Here is a 13,949-nt window from a genome sequence, read left to right as displayed (position 1 = left end):
CAAATGGAAAATTATTAATAATAATGATTCGTATAATTATGAGATAGTTGCCTTAAGAACTGGACTGAAAATTGAAAATAATGGCTTGGAAGGAGGTTATCAGTGGTATTTCTCAAGTATCATCGTAGGAGTATCTTAAGAATGAAAACACTTAGTGATCTTGCCACGAAGTCTGAACAAGGTAACGCAATCTGCTGATGACACAGTCAGAAGCCATGTCAATACAGAGAACTGGAGTATCATAAAAAGAAACAGACAAACCTGAGGGCAAGAACTAGAGAGAAATGTAAGAGTCCAGTATGTAAGGGTACAGTTTGGGAACAACAGCAGCTTCTTATGTACACAAAAATATCACCAGCTGGAATAGAAAGATCGTTTCCTGTTAAGTGACTGTACTATGACTGAAAGACACAGTGCAGCAAAACCACCAAAAAAGCAAAACCTGGATATTTCTATCAGCATGCTGGCTATTTCCAGTACAGAAAGAAAACCATCACAAGACCTCACCTGTGAGATGCAGAGTCCTAGTCACACATTCAAGAAAGTTGAATTTAAAACTCATCAGACCACAGAGCAATCAGGATAGCAGAGGAATGGAATTCCCTATCTTTCAAGAGATACAGCTTGTTTTACCTGAGCAAACCTCAAGGCTGAGATGAGGTTATGGTTTACCATAAATACATCAAGGATGAAGAGGGTCAACACTGGAGACAAGAGCTGGAGGTCAGGATCTATTCTAGTTAAATGATAATATTGATCCAAGAAGGATGGGTACATACTGGTCACAGACAATCTCAGGAACGTAGATTTTTAACTGCTGAAAGAATAAAAGCCTGCTGGGTAGGAGTCTCCCAGTAGGCTTTTGTACCCTTGGCAATATCTGCTTGTAAGATAGAGAATTTAATCAGTTTTTGAAAAGGATATAATAAAGGTTGACTGAAACGAGAAGCTGGACATGAAACACAAAGTCCCAGTCCAATGCTCCTGTGATTAAGAGAATATCAAGGAGCATTTAAAAACCGAAAGAGCGCCAGCCTATGTACATAATCACCAACAAATCAGATGACCTTTTCTATATGTTTGGTTCTTATGTACCCTATTTTCTTCTTCTTCTTTTTTTTTTTTTTTTTTTTGTTTATAAGGAAATCGTATTAAAAAAGCTCTTTGGAACAGCTCCACATCTTCTATTTTGTTGACAAAGTTCCTCACAAACAGTGCAGTATTCAAAACAGATTAAAACTTATGCATGCTCTCAAGGAAACTCAAGCAAAAAAAAAGGTCAATTGTGCAATCCTGGACTAGAAAAAGAAAAGGATAAAAAAGAATCTAGGATGTGGTAGTGACTTTTGTGGTTAAAGCCCATATGGTTCCCTGATAACACATTCTTTTTAGTCTGTTTAAAGTGCTCCACAGTCTGACCAAGAGCCCATAAATACATGATGCAACATACTTAAAAGTTTTACTTAGGAATTTTGCTCCCTCACTTCTCCTTGTAATTACTCTGTTTATTACTTGTATAAAGACCTCACATCTGTTACTAGATGGCACAGAATTTCCTTTCACTGAGGTAGGTTTGGACTCTGTTCACAGGCTAGCTGCAGCGAGAGTCAGCACGAAGAGTTTGCATCCTTCTAGAAACCAGAAATGGGCACATCCAGCAGTGAGCTGAGCTGGACGGTGCTCATGGGCACTCCATGCTGACAGCTGGCTGCATCAAAATACGAAGTGACAAGGAGCCAACCTGATCGCTAATTCCATCCGAATGCTCAAGATGTTAATTTTGTAATTCATTTAAGTGGGTTTACTCCATGGATAATATTACATACGGGTCAGGTAAATCTCCCTGTGAGCGATGACTGTCCCTTTTAGCTGAACTTGGACCTGCAACGACCCTCCTTGGCAGGTTTTGTCTAGTTCATTCTCAGGAGGTTAAGTAAGCTGAAAAACAGCCAAAAAGAATGATCACAGCTTTACGATCACTTGTGCTCGGTACTGCCCAGGGAGCCATTTGCTGTTGCACTATCTGCTAAACTTCCGAGAAGTTTGCTGTCAAAAACTGAGTACACTCCCCAGCATTGTCTCAAGCTCTCTCAGTACAGACATGGAAATAGTAGAGTAAAACTGTTACATCCTCGTACCAGAGCACATCCAAAGATACAGGTAAGAAAATAATGGTGTAGCTAATTAATACAAGCTTTTTGTTACTATTTGATCCTGCGTACTTTAAACAGGATAATCATAGGAAGAAGAATTCCAAGAAGTCTAGTGCTGGCATAGAAGAAAGCTCACAGAGAGAAATCCACAGCACAGGACTTTAGTTTTACACTGCACATAGAGCAAGCAGCATCTAGAGGTCTCAGCATGACTGTAGAGAGCCCACTGTAGTACGTTCTGTATATGAACAAAATACAGTCCTTGGCTCAAAGAAGTTGTGACCTAAAAAGATTGTAATTAAAAGTGGCATTACTTAATGTTCTGGAAAGTAGAAGATTTATTTTAGATACAAATAAAGCAGATCATTGCCATAAATTTCAGAAATATCTAAACACACCCACAATTGAACTTCATTAGCTGTCTTTGCAAAAAGCAGAGTAATGCACACAGTACAGAACAAACTACTCATGTACACCAACTGGTTCTAAATTAGTTATAACCATTAAGGAAAATACTCACAAATCATTGCGGACTACTCAAAGAAAACATACTTACAATCAATATACAAAAATGATCAGCAAAAATCAGCTGTTAGGCTGAAGGTCAGAGAACAACAGGAATCGGATTCTGCTGTCTGTATAAGCTGGAATATTCCCTCTGGAAATACGGTAATCAGTACTGCTCCAGTCCCTTCTCCCCTACCCTGCATCACTAAAAATTAAAATGTAGAATCACAGAATCCTGTAATGGTTGAGGGTGGAAGGGACCTCTGGAGGTCGCCTGATCCAACCCGGCTGCTCAGGCAGGGCTGCCTAGAGCAGGTTGCTCAGAAGAAACAGAAAATGTCCAGAGAAGAGTAATAACGCATGCTATTAGAGGCAAGGAAAGACTTTCCATATGAGAACAGGTAAGAGAAGGAATGTTTAGTGCAGACTGAAGATAAATAAACAGTACATTAATAGTAGTATATAAAATGAATGATGATGAAAATAGTAGTATATAAAATGAATGATCATGGAAAGGCAAATGCCATGTAATGCAATGTTCAGATTCCTTCTTCTACTCAGGCAAAAGGGACCTCCAAGTTTTTACACATATTTTAGCATACCAAATGGAACTAGGTACTAATTAGTTCTCATGAAGTACCCTGAAGACCTTCAGAGCATTTAGAAGGAATTACATATTTATGTGAATAATAAGAATACCCACAGCTGCAATAGCAGGGTTTTAAGAAAATAAGAGTAAGAGAGAAAAGGTTTTGTCCACAAATGTACGATTACTAGCCATGTGTGAGCTAGCTCCTGACCATTGAGGAAAGGTAGAAAGAATGACAAACACCATCATCATCATCACTGCGTTACTGCCAAGCCTCCAAGCAGCAGTCAGGCGCCAGAACCCCGCGGTGCTCGGTGCAATACAGGAACACGCTGCAAAATCAGCCTTTGTGCCAAAGGATGGAGCTGGAAAAGGTGCACAAGGACATGGATGCTCTTTAATGAGGCTGACCTGGGTGGTTATTACACAGCCTATCATTCAGGGTGGTCTATCGGACGTGCCATGACACATCTGTGTTCTCCCAGCAGGAACTCAGGATGAATTGAGGTTGCCTGCACACCACCCCACATGCAATGCCCCGACACAGCTCTACAAGCTGGGGATGCTCATGTGAAATCAAAGTGATTCTATGAGAAGACAAAGACAAAGACAATGACATAGCTTAAGGTGAGATCCTGCTCCTGACCTTCATGAGCAGGAGACAGAACTCTGAATATCTCAACTGGCCATGAAGAAATGCAGAGTATCTGGGCTAGAGAAGAATTCCCACTCTTGAAATATGGGCTTACTGCATCAGACAGTGCTGTTACAGGTCAGACTGACAAGGCTTGCTTTGCAAATGTTGCTTTCAGTTATTTTGACCTTGGCAAAAAAAAAAAATTATCCGGAGTCTGCTGCAAGGAGTTGCCCCTCCCACAGATCTCTTTTATTATTATTAAAAAAAGGAGAGGGAGAGAACAAAGATACAAAAAGCACCTGAGCTCCCTGAAGAAGAAAAATAACTCATTAGGTGCTGCATCCTTCAAGAGACCAGCAGCTGGTGGGCACTTTGGACAGACATCCTAGTATTACATTTTACTGCGTGCTTTCTGCCAAACAACTGGGATTTGTTTACAGCTGATTAGAATAGGAAGCTTGCATATTATGCATGTCTAAGAGGGAACGTGGCTTGATCTAATGCAAAATAAGAACAATGCTGTGTAGTAAGCATAAAATGGCTGCTCTTGCATTTTATGAAGACATACAGCAATGACCCCGAGTCGAACCACTTGAACTTTCAGATAATAAAATGATCTTGCTTGTGCCTAAGTTGTAAAGCGAACTTTGCTGAATGCCTCTGCAGAAGTGTCTGTACTCACAGATCTCAAAGCCCTTCACGAGCATGAACAGAAAATAAAGATCCTAAAAAAAATTCCCTTCCCAGGTCTCAAAGGACTTAATGAAGTTAAACCTCCCACTGCGACTTGCTGACTAACAAACGCCTTATAATAGAATAGAAGGAGCTGGAAAGTAATGCAAAGAAGTCACTCGACGTTTCCCTCTCCGCTGAGATCAAGTGTATCAGAACAATCCTGACAGGTTTTTAGCTAATATGCTCTGGAGAAAGACTCCATAATTTCTGTGGATAACCTTAGTGCTCAACCATCCTTAAAGACAGAAAGTTTTTCTTAATGCCGAACACAAATCTTCCTTGGTAGCCTGAAGGTTATAGGCTTTTAGCTTCTTGCTCGTACCTTTGTTTGCTCTGGTGCAGTCTCCCAAACAGGTACCAGATATTTTACAGTCAAGAACGGAGTCAGAGAAAGGTTCAATGACATCCGAGGGGCAGCGACACAATTCTCAGCGCTCGCTCCAACAAACCCGAGGAAAATGAGCAGAATTTCCGAGCCAACTGGTGGACGTCGTTACATTGATGAGAAACTGATGGTCTGGTTTTAACAATATACGAGCCTAATGGAAGAGACCGAAAGACATTACTTCCTGCTCTGTTGTCAGCCTGAAGAGGGAGAAACACAATGAATCCAAAACTTAAATCTCCTCCAAAGCCTTGCACAGGAAACTTAGATCCCCTATGGGGCCGGTATTAAGGTTCTGCTAGAAGACATAACTAAGAGTAATGGGATGAAATTAACTAAGAAAATTTCCTAACTGAATTTCAGGAGCTAATAGAGCTCTCATTTTCCCCAGGGAAGCTGTGGAAGCCCCAGCGCTGGGGAGAGCAGCAGTAATAGCGCTTTCACAATCGGAAGAATTTCTAATAAGGCATGTCAGCCCTGATAGCGCTCGGGGCCAGAACCATGCACAGGGCTCCGCTGGCCCAGCCCAGCGCCGCCGGGCTGGGACCACAGCAGAAGTCGCTTCTTCAGGAGGACAGGCAAGGCTAAATGTCCTGCAAGTGACCGTTCAGCTGATGGAAAAACAGCAGTGGCTTGGTTTGGGCATGAAGATGACTTTCGTAGCCAGCATGGGCCTGCTGCAAACAGGAAGCAAGATTACAACCTGGCTGAATCAGACAAGAAGTTTGGCAGCAACACCAGTGTAATCACAGAACTGTAGGGGTTGAAAGGGATCTCCAGAGACCATCGGGTCCAACCCCCCTGCCAAAGCAGTTCCCTAGAGCGGGCTGCCCAGGCAGGCGTCCAGACGGGCCTTGAATATCTCCAGAGAAGGAGACCCCACAACCTCCCTGGGCAGCCTGTCCCAGTGCTCCGTCACCCTCACCGGGAAGAAGTTCTTTCGCATGGTGGTGCGGAACTGCCTGGGCTCCATTTTGTGGCCGTTGCCCCTTGTCCTGTCCCCACAAACCACTGAAAAGAGGTCGGCCAAATCCCTCTGTCTCCCACACTTCAGGTATTTATAGACATTGCTAAGATCTCCTCTCAGTCTTCTCCTCTCCAGGCTGAACAGCCCCAGGTGTCTCAGCCTTTCCTCACAGGGGAGCTGCTCCAGGCCCCGTATCATCTTTGTAGCCCTCCGCTGGACTCTTTCCAGGAGATCCCTGTCTTTTTTTGTACCGGGAATACATTCCTGCTCCTCAGCAAAAACCTAAGGACGCATCTTCAACAATGCCAGCGCAACTGCCAGGATGACCACGCTTTTAACCAACTCATCCAAGTCCAAACAAACAAAACCAGAACAAAATACAGGCAAGCAAACCAACAACGACAACAATAATCATGGAAAAATTGCACATCTTTCTGTCAAGCTTTCCTTTCCCTGCGCTCTCCGTCATGCATTCCTGTCATTTGCCCTGAGCCAGTCCTGGCATGCCCCCATTGCATGGCAAGCTGAATCAATTCACTGAAACGAAGGGAAAAAGTATTTCTTTTTTCTAAACCAAGCTGAATTGGCTGGTATTTCCATCAGGCAAGAAACATATCTGGCACAATGCAGGGTGGCAGGAGTAGGGAAACTGAGGAGGAGGAATCGAGAAGGGTGATGAGACAGGATAACACCTAAAGGATGAGATGGTGACAAACTGTTAATTCAGCTCAGCTCTATCACGAAACGATACCCTCCGTATCTTGGGAAATCTAAACCCATTTCTTTTATGAATAAAGTTGCCGTGGATCACAAAGCCAAGTGGAGCACCTGACTCCATTTTGTCACCTGTGAAATGGGGATAATAGGGATCGGTATCATTTAGTCTTATTTAACCTAAATATTTCTTTACATCTTTGCTTTGAGAGCAAAGAAAAGTGTTACAATAAAAATACAGATGTGCAAATCAAAGCAACCCTCAGCCAAAAAAGTCCCTCCTCTCCAGACAAACTGAAATATTTTCAACTAATTAATTACTCATTTTGTTTAGAGCAGAATTTATAGTTATTTCAATTTAATATTTGGATAAAACATATACTTAAACAACACTCAAGCCCTCCCCCCATCAGTCTGCACTGGTATTCAGTAAGGGTGCCTTAAAACGGGTATAGCCATTGATTCTGCTGCCAATCTTAGATGGTTTTTTAGCAACAATTTGCCTGAAAAAGAAGATAAACCTCAACTGCAACATACAATTACAGGAGAAGCACAAATAACTTAAAGAAGGAGAAAAAAAAAAGATAGACAAGACAACACAGCTTCATTAAAAAAGAAAAAAACCCTAAGGGGATTTTCAATTTCATAGTTCTAATGAGAGGGGTTGAAAAGAGGTAAAGCAGAGGGAAAAAAAAAATCTTTGGGACAAGATGTGACAAAGGAGAACACGAAATTGAACCAACAACAGACTTTCAAGTTTAACCTCCGGTTTCAATGGAAAGGACTGTTGTAGTCGTAGCTCTATTCCCCAAGGAGGGTGAGCCACACAACAACATCACCGCTCACAAAACTCAGCATATTTCATGAGGAGGAGGCTCAAGAAGAGAACAGGTCAAGGTTGATATCACTAGCACAGCAGCAAGAGGGAGCTTGCACTGCAGTTGTCTGAACCACACCTAGTCTGCAGTTAAATATAGAACTTTACTTTCTGGAACTATTGCTCCTCTTAACCTTCAGAGCATAAATATTCGGAGCGATATTTAAAAAAAAATAGAAAGGAGAGAAAGGGAGAAAGAGACCTTCTGAATCTATTGTCCGAAATCTAAGCCTAGCGACTAATAAACCATCCTGGGAGAATTTCCAAAAAAGCAGTAAAGATTGCAGAATTGAATTACAGGAACCGCAAGCAGCGTTCTGGAAATCCAGTATAAACCAATTAGTTTCTTTAATACACATACCCTACATACAGACACTTATGCACATCAGACATTTAAATACGTGTGGTGGCCCTAACTATAATCTTAATTACATCACGTTGGCACCGACGTAATAATTAATTGCGTTGGAATTAGTGTTGATTTGCATCTTTAAAAACAGAGGAACTAGCCTTCAACCCTCACCATTCTCATGCAGTTCATGGACCAAATCCTGAGCGGTGCTGTGCGTTTTCAGTTGGAGAGCCTGCTGGAAGTGAATCTCTCTAATTTTTGCAATCACATTCAGATTCTTCCCTTGAAGTGCTCTCAGCTGCTTTGACACGCTGACTTCTACCAACTGCATTTCATACCAACTGATTCCAAGTCAAAAGCACATCCCACAATTAACTCACATAGCAGCCCAAGACTTTGATCCTCATCCAAAAACTGCTTATACAGCTTCACAGCCACTTTTCAGAAGTTTACGGCAAAAAGTAGTTCTGCATCACCTACACAGGAGTTTCCATTGATGTCCAGACTCAGCCCTCCTTCCTTTAGGCACCTAGCTAAATCACCAAAGTTAGGTGTCATTGCAGAAGGCTTCTTTCTCGTAGCTAGAAGGGCTCACGTACCCCTCCTGAGCTGCAGCAGAGTGTTGGAATTAACTTCTAGATCCCTGCTTCTCGTTGCTGAATAGCCAGACAAGTACTTTGCTGAGATACCCCAAAAAGCAGCTCAGAATTAGGTGCCTAAATCCCTACATGCACCCAAAGCGCATCGAGGTGCTGCAGGACATAGAAACACAACACCATGAAACACATTTAATTAAGGACTGTAGCCCATCAAACTGAGTAAGATGCCTCCACTCCCAGTGAAAACCTAATCCTTTAGAGAACGCAAATTACCAACTGGCACCAGACCACACGCAATGCCAAGCACTGTTTTTGGGGGCCAGATGTTGCTTCCTGACCCTATGGCACCAAGCGAACCTGAGCCGCTCGAGACATCTACCGGTCTGGTTACCTCCAGCCTGGCCGGGGCTCCGAGGCGTGTTACTGGAGGACTCTGGTGACTTGTAAGAGAAATTAGCTAGCTTCTCCCCAGGGCTCCCACGAGAGCGTTTTCCTCCCACTGTTTCAAAATTTGTCACATAAAAGAGCTCATCCTTACGGCTCTGCTAGGCCTATTAAAGTCGCACAGTTAAGCAACCATATTCCCGACTTGCTTTATGGTGTAGTTTTATTGCCATACAAAGCTTTTACCATGGCTCGAGTTTACTGTATTCTCGCCTCTAGTAAAACTCTCGGCCATGCTTTCCAGAACCTACACACGAGGTTGTGAAACGCTGTGCCTGTGGTGACCTCTCAAGGGCTTGGCAAATGATGATTAAAGCCAGGATTAAGGCAACGTGGCAGAAGTCTCCATGTAACCACAGAATAAGAGACCTCCGGCAGTCAATACCTTACGGAGCACAAGACAAGATGCAGTGAACAAAACCAAGAGTGGCTGAAAGGAGAAAGAGAGCAACGAAAAATTAGATCAGGTGATTACGTATCTGCATACAGTGCTTGATGATTTCCAACATCAACACCGACTTGCTTCTTTTAATACACAAACCTTTCTAACAGACACGTACCAAACCAGTACAGGTTGTCTGACTTCGAGTGTCACAGCAGAGACTGGCTTTAGGAGAGATCTGGAGGAGGAAAGAGCAGCGCTTGCTTGCTTGCTTAGCTTTCTTTTTCTGCTCTGTGTTTCCACAGCACCTAGCACAAAGAGTCTAAGGCACTATCATGATGCAAACAGCAAATAATAGTAGTAATTGCAGCTTAGGGTAGGCAGAAACCAAGGAGAAAAACACCCGTGCCCAAGAGAGCTTTAATTCTACTTCAGAGCAACCCAATACTTCACACACACACAGGGTTAACAAGAAGATGGCACTGTCCAAAAGGTACACGGAGCAGTAACATTTTTGTCATCCTGCCTCTTGCAATCAGGGCAGTCATACAAGCAGTTCGAAGTACTAGCCATTGCACATCATCCCGCCCGTGCAGAGGGGGATGCCACACAAATGCAGACCCCTGTACTACCAGGGCACTGCATTAGCTGGCTGTAATAAAGCAGAATGAATTTTAAACATTTACATTATTTCCTTTGGGGAAACGTTCAGCCAAAGCTGAAAACACGGTGCAGTGCCAGGGTAGAATATGGAACAAACACTTTCTTACTGGCCTCAGCCCTGCAAAGCCCCTGTGATGGCCTGTAGGCTCACAGAAGTATGTTCATGTTGTGTGTCAAAAGGCTCCCGAGGGAGCTCAGCATTTTGGTATGTCAAAAGGAGACACCCCCTGCTCCTCACCAGCTCAAAAGACCCTCGTGCAAGCAAGAAGGAGCAGCAGTACGGAAATGGCAGAAGCACACCCTCAAAATCTGCTAGCCAAGGACTCAATGGAGTTGCAAACCAGGGAGGAGTACAGCACACACAGAGCATCATCTGGTGCTGTCAGGGAAAGGAGGTTCCTCACGCTCCTGGAGGGAAGAAAACTCCTCCCAGCCACTTAGCCTTTAACAGAAATAAGCATTCATCCCTAAACTACGTTTGAGTTCACTAGCCCTTTATTATTATGTGATATTATCCACAAAAGAGAGATTACTGTAAGCAGAGGGAAAGGAAAAGCACGTCGGCAGCCAGGAGTCCAGGCTCAGAGAGTGCTTCGTCTCTGCAGGACTGAAGAGCTGGGAGCTCTAATGATCACCTGCCACTCTGCATATGTGTTTGAAAGATCCACTTTGCTCTGTACTGTTCCCAGCTCATGTAAAAGGGTTGTAAGAGCCTTTTTGGATAGGGAATCTATTGCTTCTTAAGCAAAGTTCTGCATCCTGAACAATTACAGTGCTGCTGAAATGCCACTCTCAAATATAAAATAACTTGATACGTTAGCAGGATAAAGCAGAGATTGGGAAGGAGAAATGTAAAGAGCATGCAGAACCCCACCAAGGCAGAGCCTGGAATAGACTGGATGGAAAGGTACAGCAGCTTAGCAGCTACAGAATATGAGACAGTGTCCAGAGGAGTACATCACTTTTTTTTAAGCAACAAAAAGGCTGAAATAGCTCCTCCTGCTCTACCACGTAAAATACCATGATCAACACTGTCATTGGCAAGAGTGACGCTAAAGCACATCCATGAAAATGAAGCTAGCAGGTAAAAGGATATTTGTATCGGCTTTAAAATGCCCGTGTGCAGAACCCCGAAGCGACCTACCTTTCCATAACAGCCAGGCACTCCTTTCTCCACGTGAACCGACTGCCTCGCCGTAGTCTGAAGGTCCCCGAGGTAGCTGTGACTGGGGGAGGCGTCTGTCTCCATTCTGGCTCTTCTATTGGGATAGGAGCGGGTCGCATGCTTAACGTAGCCCCTAAGAATAATAAATACCTGCGTTTCCTAGTGCACTAAAGATCAGGCCCATTTTCTCACTCCTGCTCACGAAAAAAAAAGACAGATGATGAAACCATTCAAACTACAAATGTAAAGCATCATCAAACAAAGACACCTTGAAGGCACACAAAGCCAGCTAGAGTCCCCGTCCCCAGCCTCCAAGCCAGAGAGCAAAAAGGTGACCACGGATATCTAAGGGAGACGTAACAGCTTGTCCTCTTTGCTGACAGCCACTCTGGAAATGCTGTTCTGTCTTCATCAAGAGGAAAAGTGTCGTAAAGAAGGGGTGAGCCACGCCTCAGCTGGGATTTATTCAGGCTGTGGTTTTTTTGGCCCCAAAATGGGAAATAGCAGGTTTCTATTTAATTATACAACCGTCTCAGGAAGCAAAGGGTAAATTTATACCAAAGGTATTTCAACGTATCCAAAGAGCTGAGTAAATACTTAAAATAGCTCCGCCGATAGAAGCATGCTCTGTGACCTGTTCAAATAAGGGCTCCTGAGTGCCAGGCTGCCTGGAAAAGTCACTGAAAGCAGATTAACATCACACCTCTCCTCTTCTGTCCCCCTTCTATGGATATATTTCTCCTTTCAAGAAGCCTGAGCTGGAAAGCATCGAGTGAGAGACAGGACTCGACAGTTCCTTCAGGAAAGGCCCTCTGAAACTCACCCCTGATTCCTTCCACAACGGGCTCTCTGTTAATAAATCAAGAAAAATCAAGACACACTGGGGGAACAAACTTTCATATATCCCGTGGTGAGGATGGGAAGCTGGTACAGAATGTGAAACAGGGTATGTATGTCCTGCAGGACTTGCGCTCACTGACTACCCCTGGGGGGAAGAAACAGCTGCTCCTCTAAGCAAAAATAAATATTAAAAAGTCATATAAACGGCTAAATCATCGCCCGTAACAAAAAGGCACATGTGGAATTCAGGCGTTGAAGCAGACTGGTGGGTAGTTTTTCCAAGAGGATGGGAAGGGTGCAGCACCGTGTGTGTAAAAGCAGGGCTGAGACAGGAGAGCCCCCTGGGACCACAGCCTTGTTCAGAATGGTTAGGATTTAACCATAAAACCATACCGGGTTAGTAAAAACACCACAGCTCGTTTAATTTATAGCAGGGTAAAAGGGGTTAAGGGAATTTAGAGCTTATCCAATAAACGAATTCCTACAGTTAAAAAGCAAGGAATTAGCTATTTCTGCATTTGGCTGCGCTCCTTTCCAGAAATGCACAGTGAATGTTTTCCTTTCTGCCAGGGGCTCACATCTGCGTTAGGTAGCCGTGTCCAGAAACATTTCAAAACTCTCCCCAGGAGCAGGCTGTAGGAAGCGAATCCCACAACCCCTGCCTTGCCTTCACGAGGGACAGTGACTCTGAATTCCCAGCTACGCAGCCCGCACAGGTCACTTGGTTTCACTGACACGTTAAATACTTCCCATATTGCCAATTTATTGGGAATTTATTAAATTTATTAAATGGGGCCATTTCAGGGAAAGTTCCTTATCTATTCTTTCTAGTATGTGCACAGTTTGGAGGGCTGAGTCAGCATCTGGCTGCTAGGCTTTAAATATGCACCCAGAATTTAAAAAATATTATTTATGTATTTAAGAGTCTAGGAGAATGGGAAAAGGAATTAGTTTTCCCTTCACTGTCTTAGCAATGGACTGTCCCCACCGAAGAATTTTATTTTTATGCTCTCAAGAAAAAGGGAGAATATGGAAATATCAGGGATGCTTAACATAAAGATAAGAGTAATTATATTAAATGTCTGAGATATTGCAGACAAAGGTTGTAAAAACACTTGCATTTAAAGCACAAATTTACTCCTGCGGCTATGGTTCACTTACTGAAGATTTTTTTATTTTGCTTTCGTAGTCTTCCCAGATCCATTTCCCTATTTCTCTTTTCCAAGGGGTACCATCCACAGCAGCAGATAAAAGAGAAGTATGCTGCGAATTACAGGTACACACCACTGGCTTTGCACACACACGACAGAAGCATCTGAATGCACGCAGAGGCACGAGATGTGCTCGGATCTGTCTGGGAGTGGTGAAAGTGGTCAACACGTGCACTGCTGCCACATTTGCTAAGGCGGCTCTGGAGTTTTTTTTTTGTTTCCCTCAACTAAGCAACCACTTTGGGCTCCCATTTCCTCTGCTCTTCCAAAGCTTCATTGCAATCCTCGCTCCGCCCAGCTTCTTTACAACTTAATAAGTTACATCCTGGCTGCCAGTGCAGGATTATTTTTGTTATTTTTTACACAAAACCCTCAAATGGCTTTTAAGAAGTGAAACTTTTCTCTTCCGCAGAGCAAGCAGAGCAAATGCAGTATGGAATTTGCCTCAGTGTACGCATCAAAAAAGCACGAATCTGTATGGGGTGTAGAGGTGAACCATTTGGGAAGAACGTGTTTCGTAGAGAAAAAGGCACAGTGCCCTCTCCTACTACCTGCCAATGCTGAGTACTTTTTGTAACAGCACAGTGCTAGCTCTGTAATGAAAATCCTCATGGTAAAGGCCTTCCTTCTCTCAACACATCCCAGACACCATCCTGGAGAGAGTGTTGCTCTCCAAAGCATCCCGTACAATTGCTGATCCACGTCCCAGAGAGGCCCCAAAATTTGGGG

General features: G+C 43.5%; 1 protein-coding gene across 21 annotated transcripts in view; it reads right to left on the bottom strand.

Annotated features, from left to right (window-relative positions):
- HMBOX1 (homeobox containing 1) overlaps positions 1–13,949 on the bottom strand; it is a 107,722-nt gene that overhangs the window by 23,398 nt on the left and 70,375 nt on the right. For all 21 annotated transcript variants that reach the window (XM_040550547.1, XM_040550562.1, XM_040550552.1 and 18 more), the window contains one exon: positions 11,149–11,302. In XM_040550547.1, coding sequence (XP_040406481.1) covers positions 11,149–11,302 — 154 coding nt within the window. The remainder of the gene's footprint in view (positions 1–11,148; positions 11,303–13,949) is intronic.

The sequence above is a fragment of the Cygnus olor genome, chromosome 3 (assembly GCF_009769625.2).
Source record: "Cygnus olor isolate bCygOlo1 chromosome 3, bCygOlo1.pri.v2, whole genome shotgun sequence".
In the NCBI taxonomy this organism is placed as follows: domain Eukaryota; kingdom Metazoa; phylum Chordata; class Aves; order Anseriformes; family Anatidae; genus Cygnus; species Cygnus olor.
This window is presented reverse-complemented; position numbering and strand designations above follow the sequence as displayed.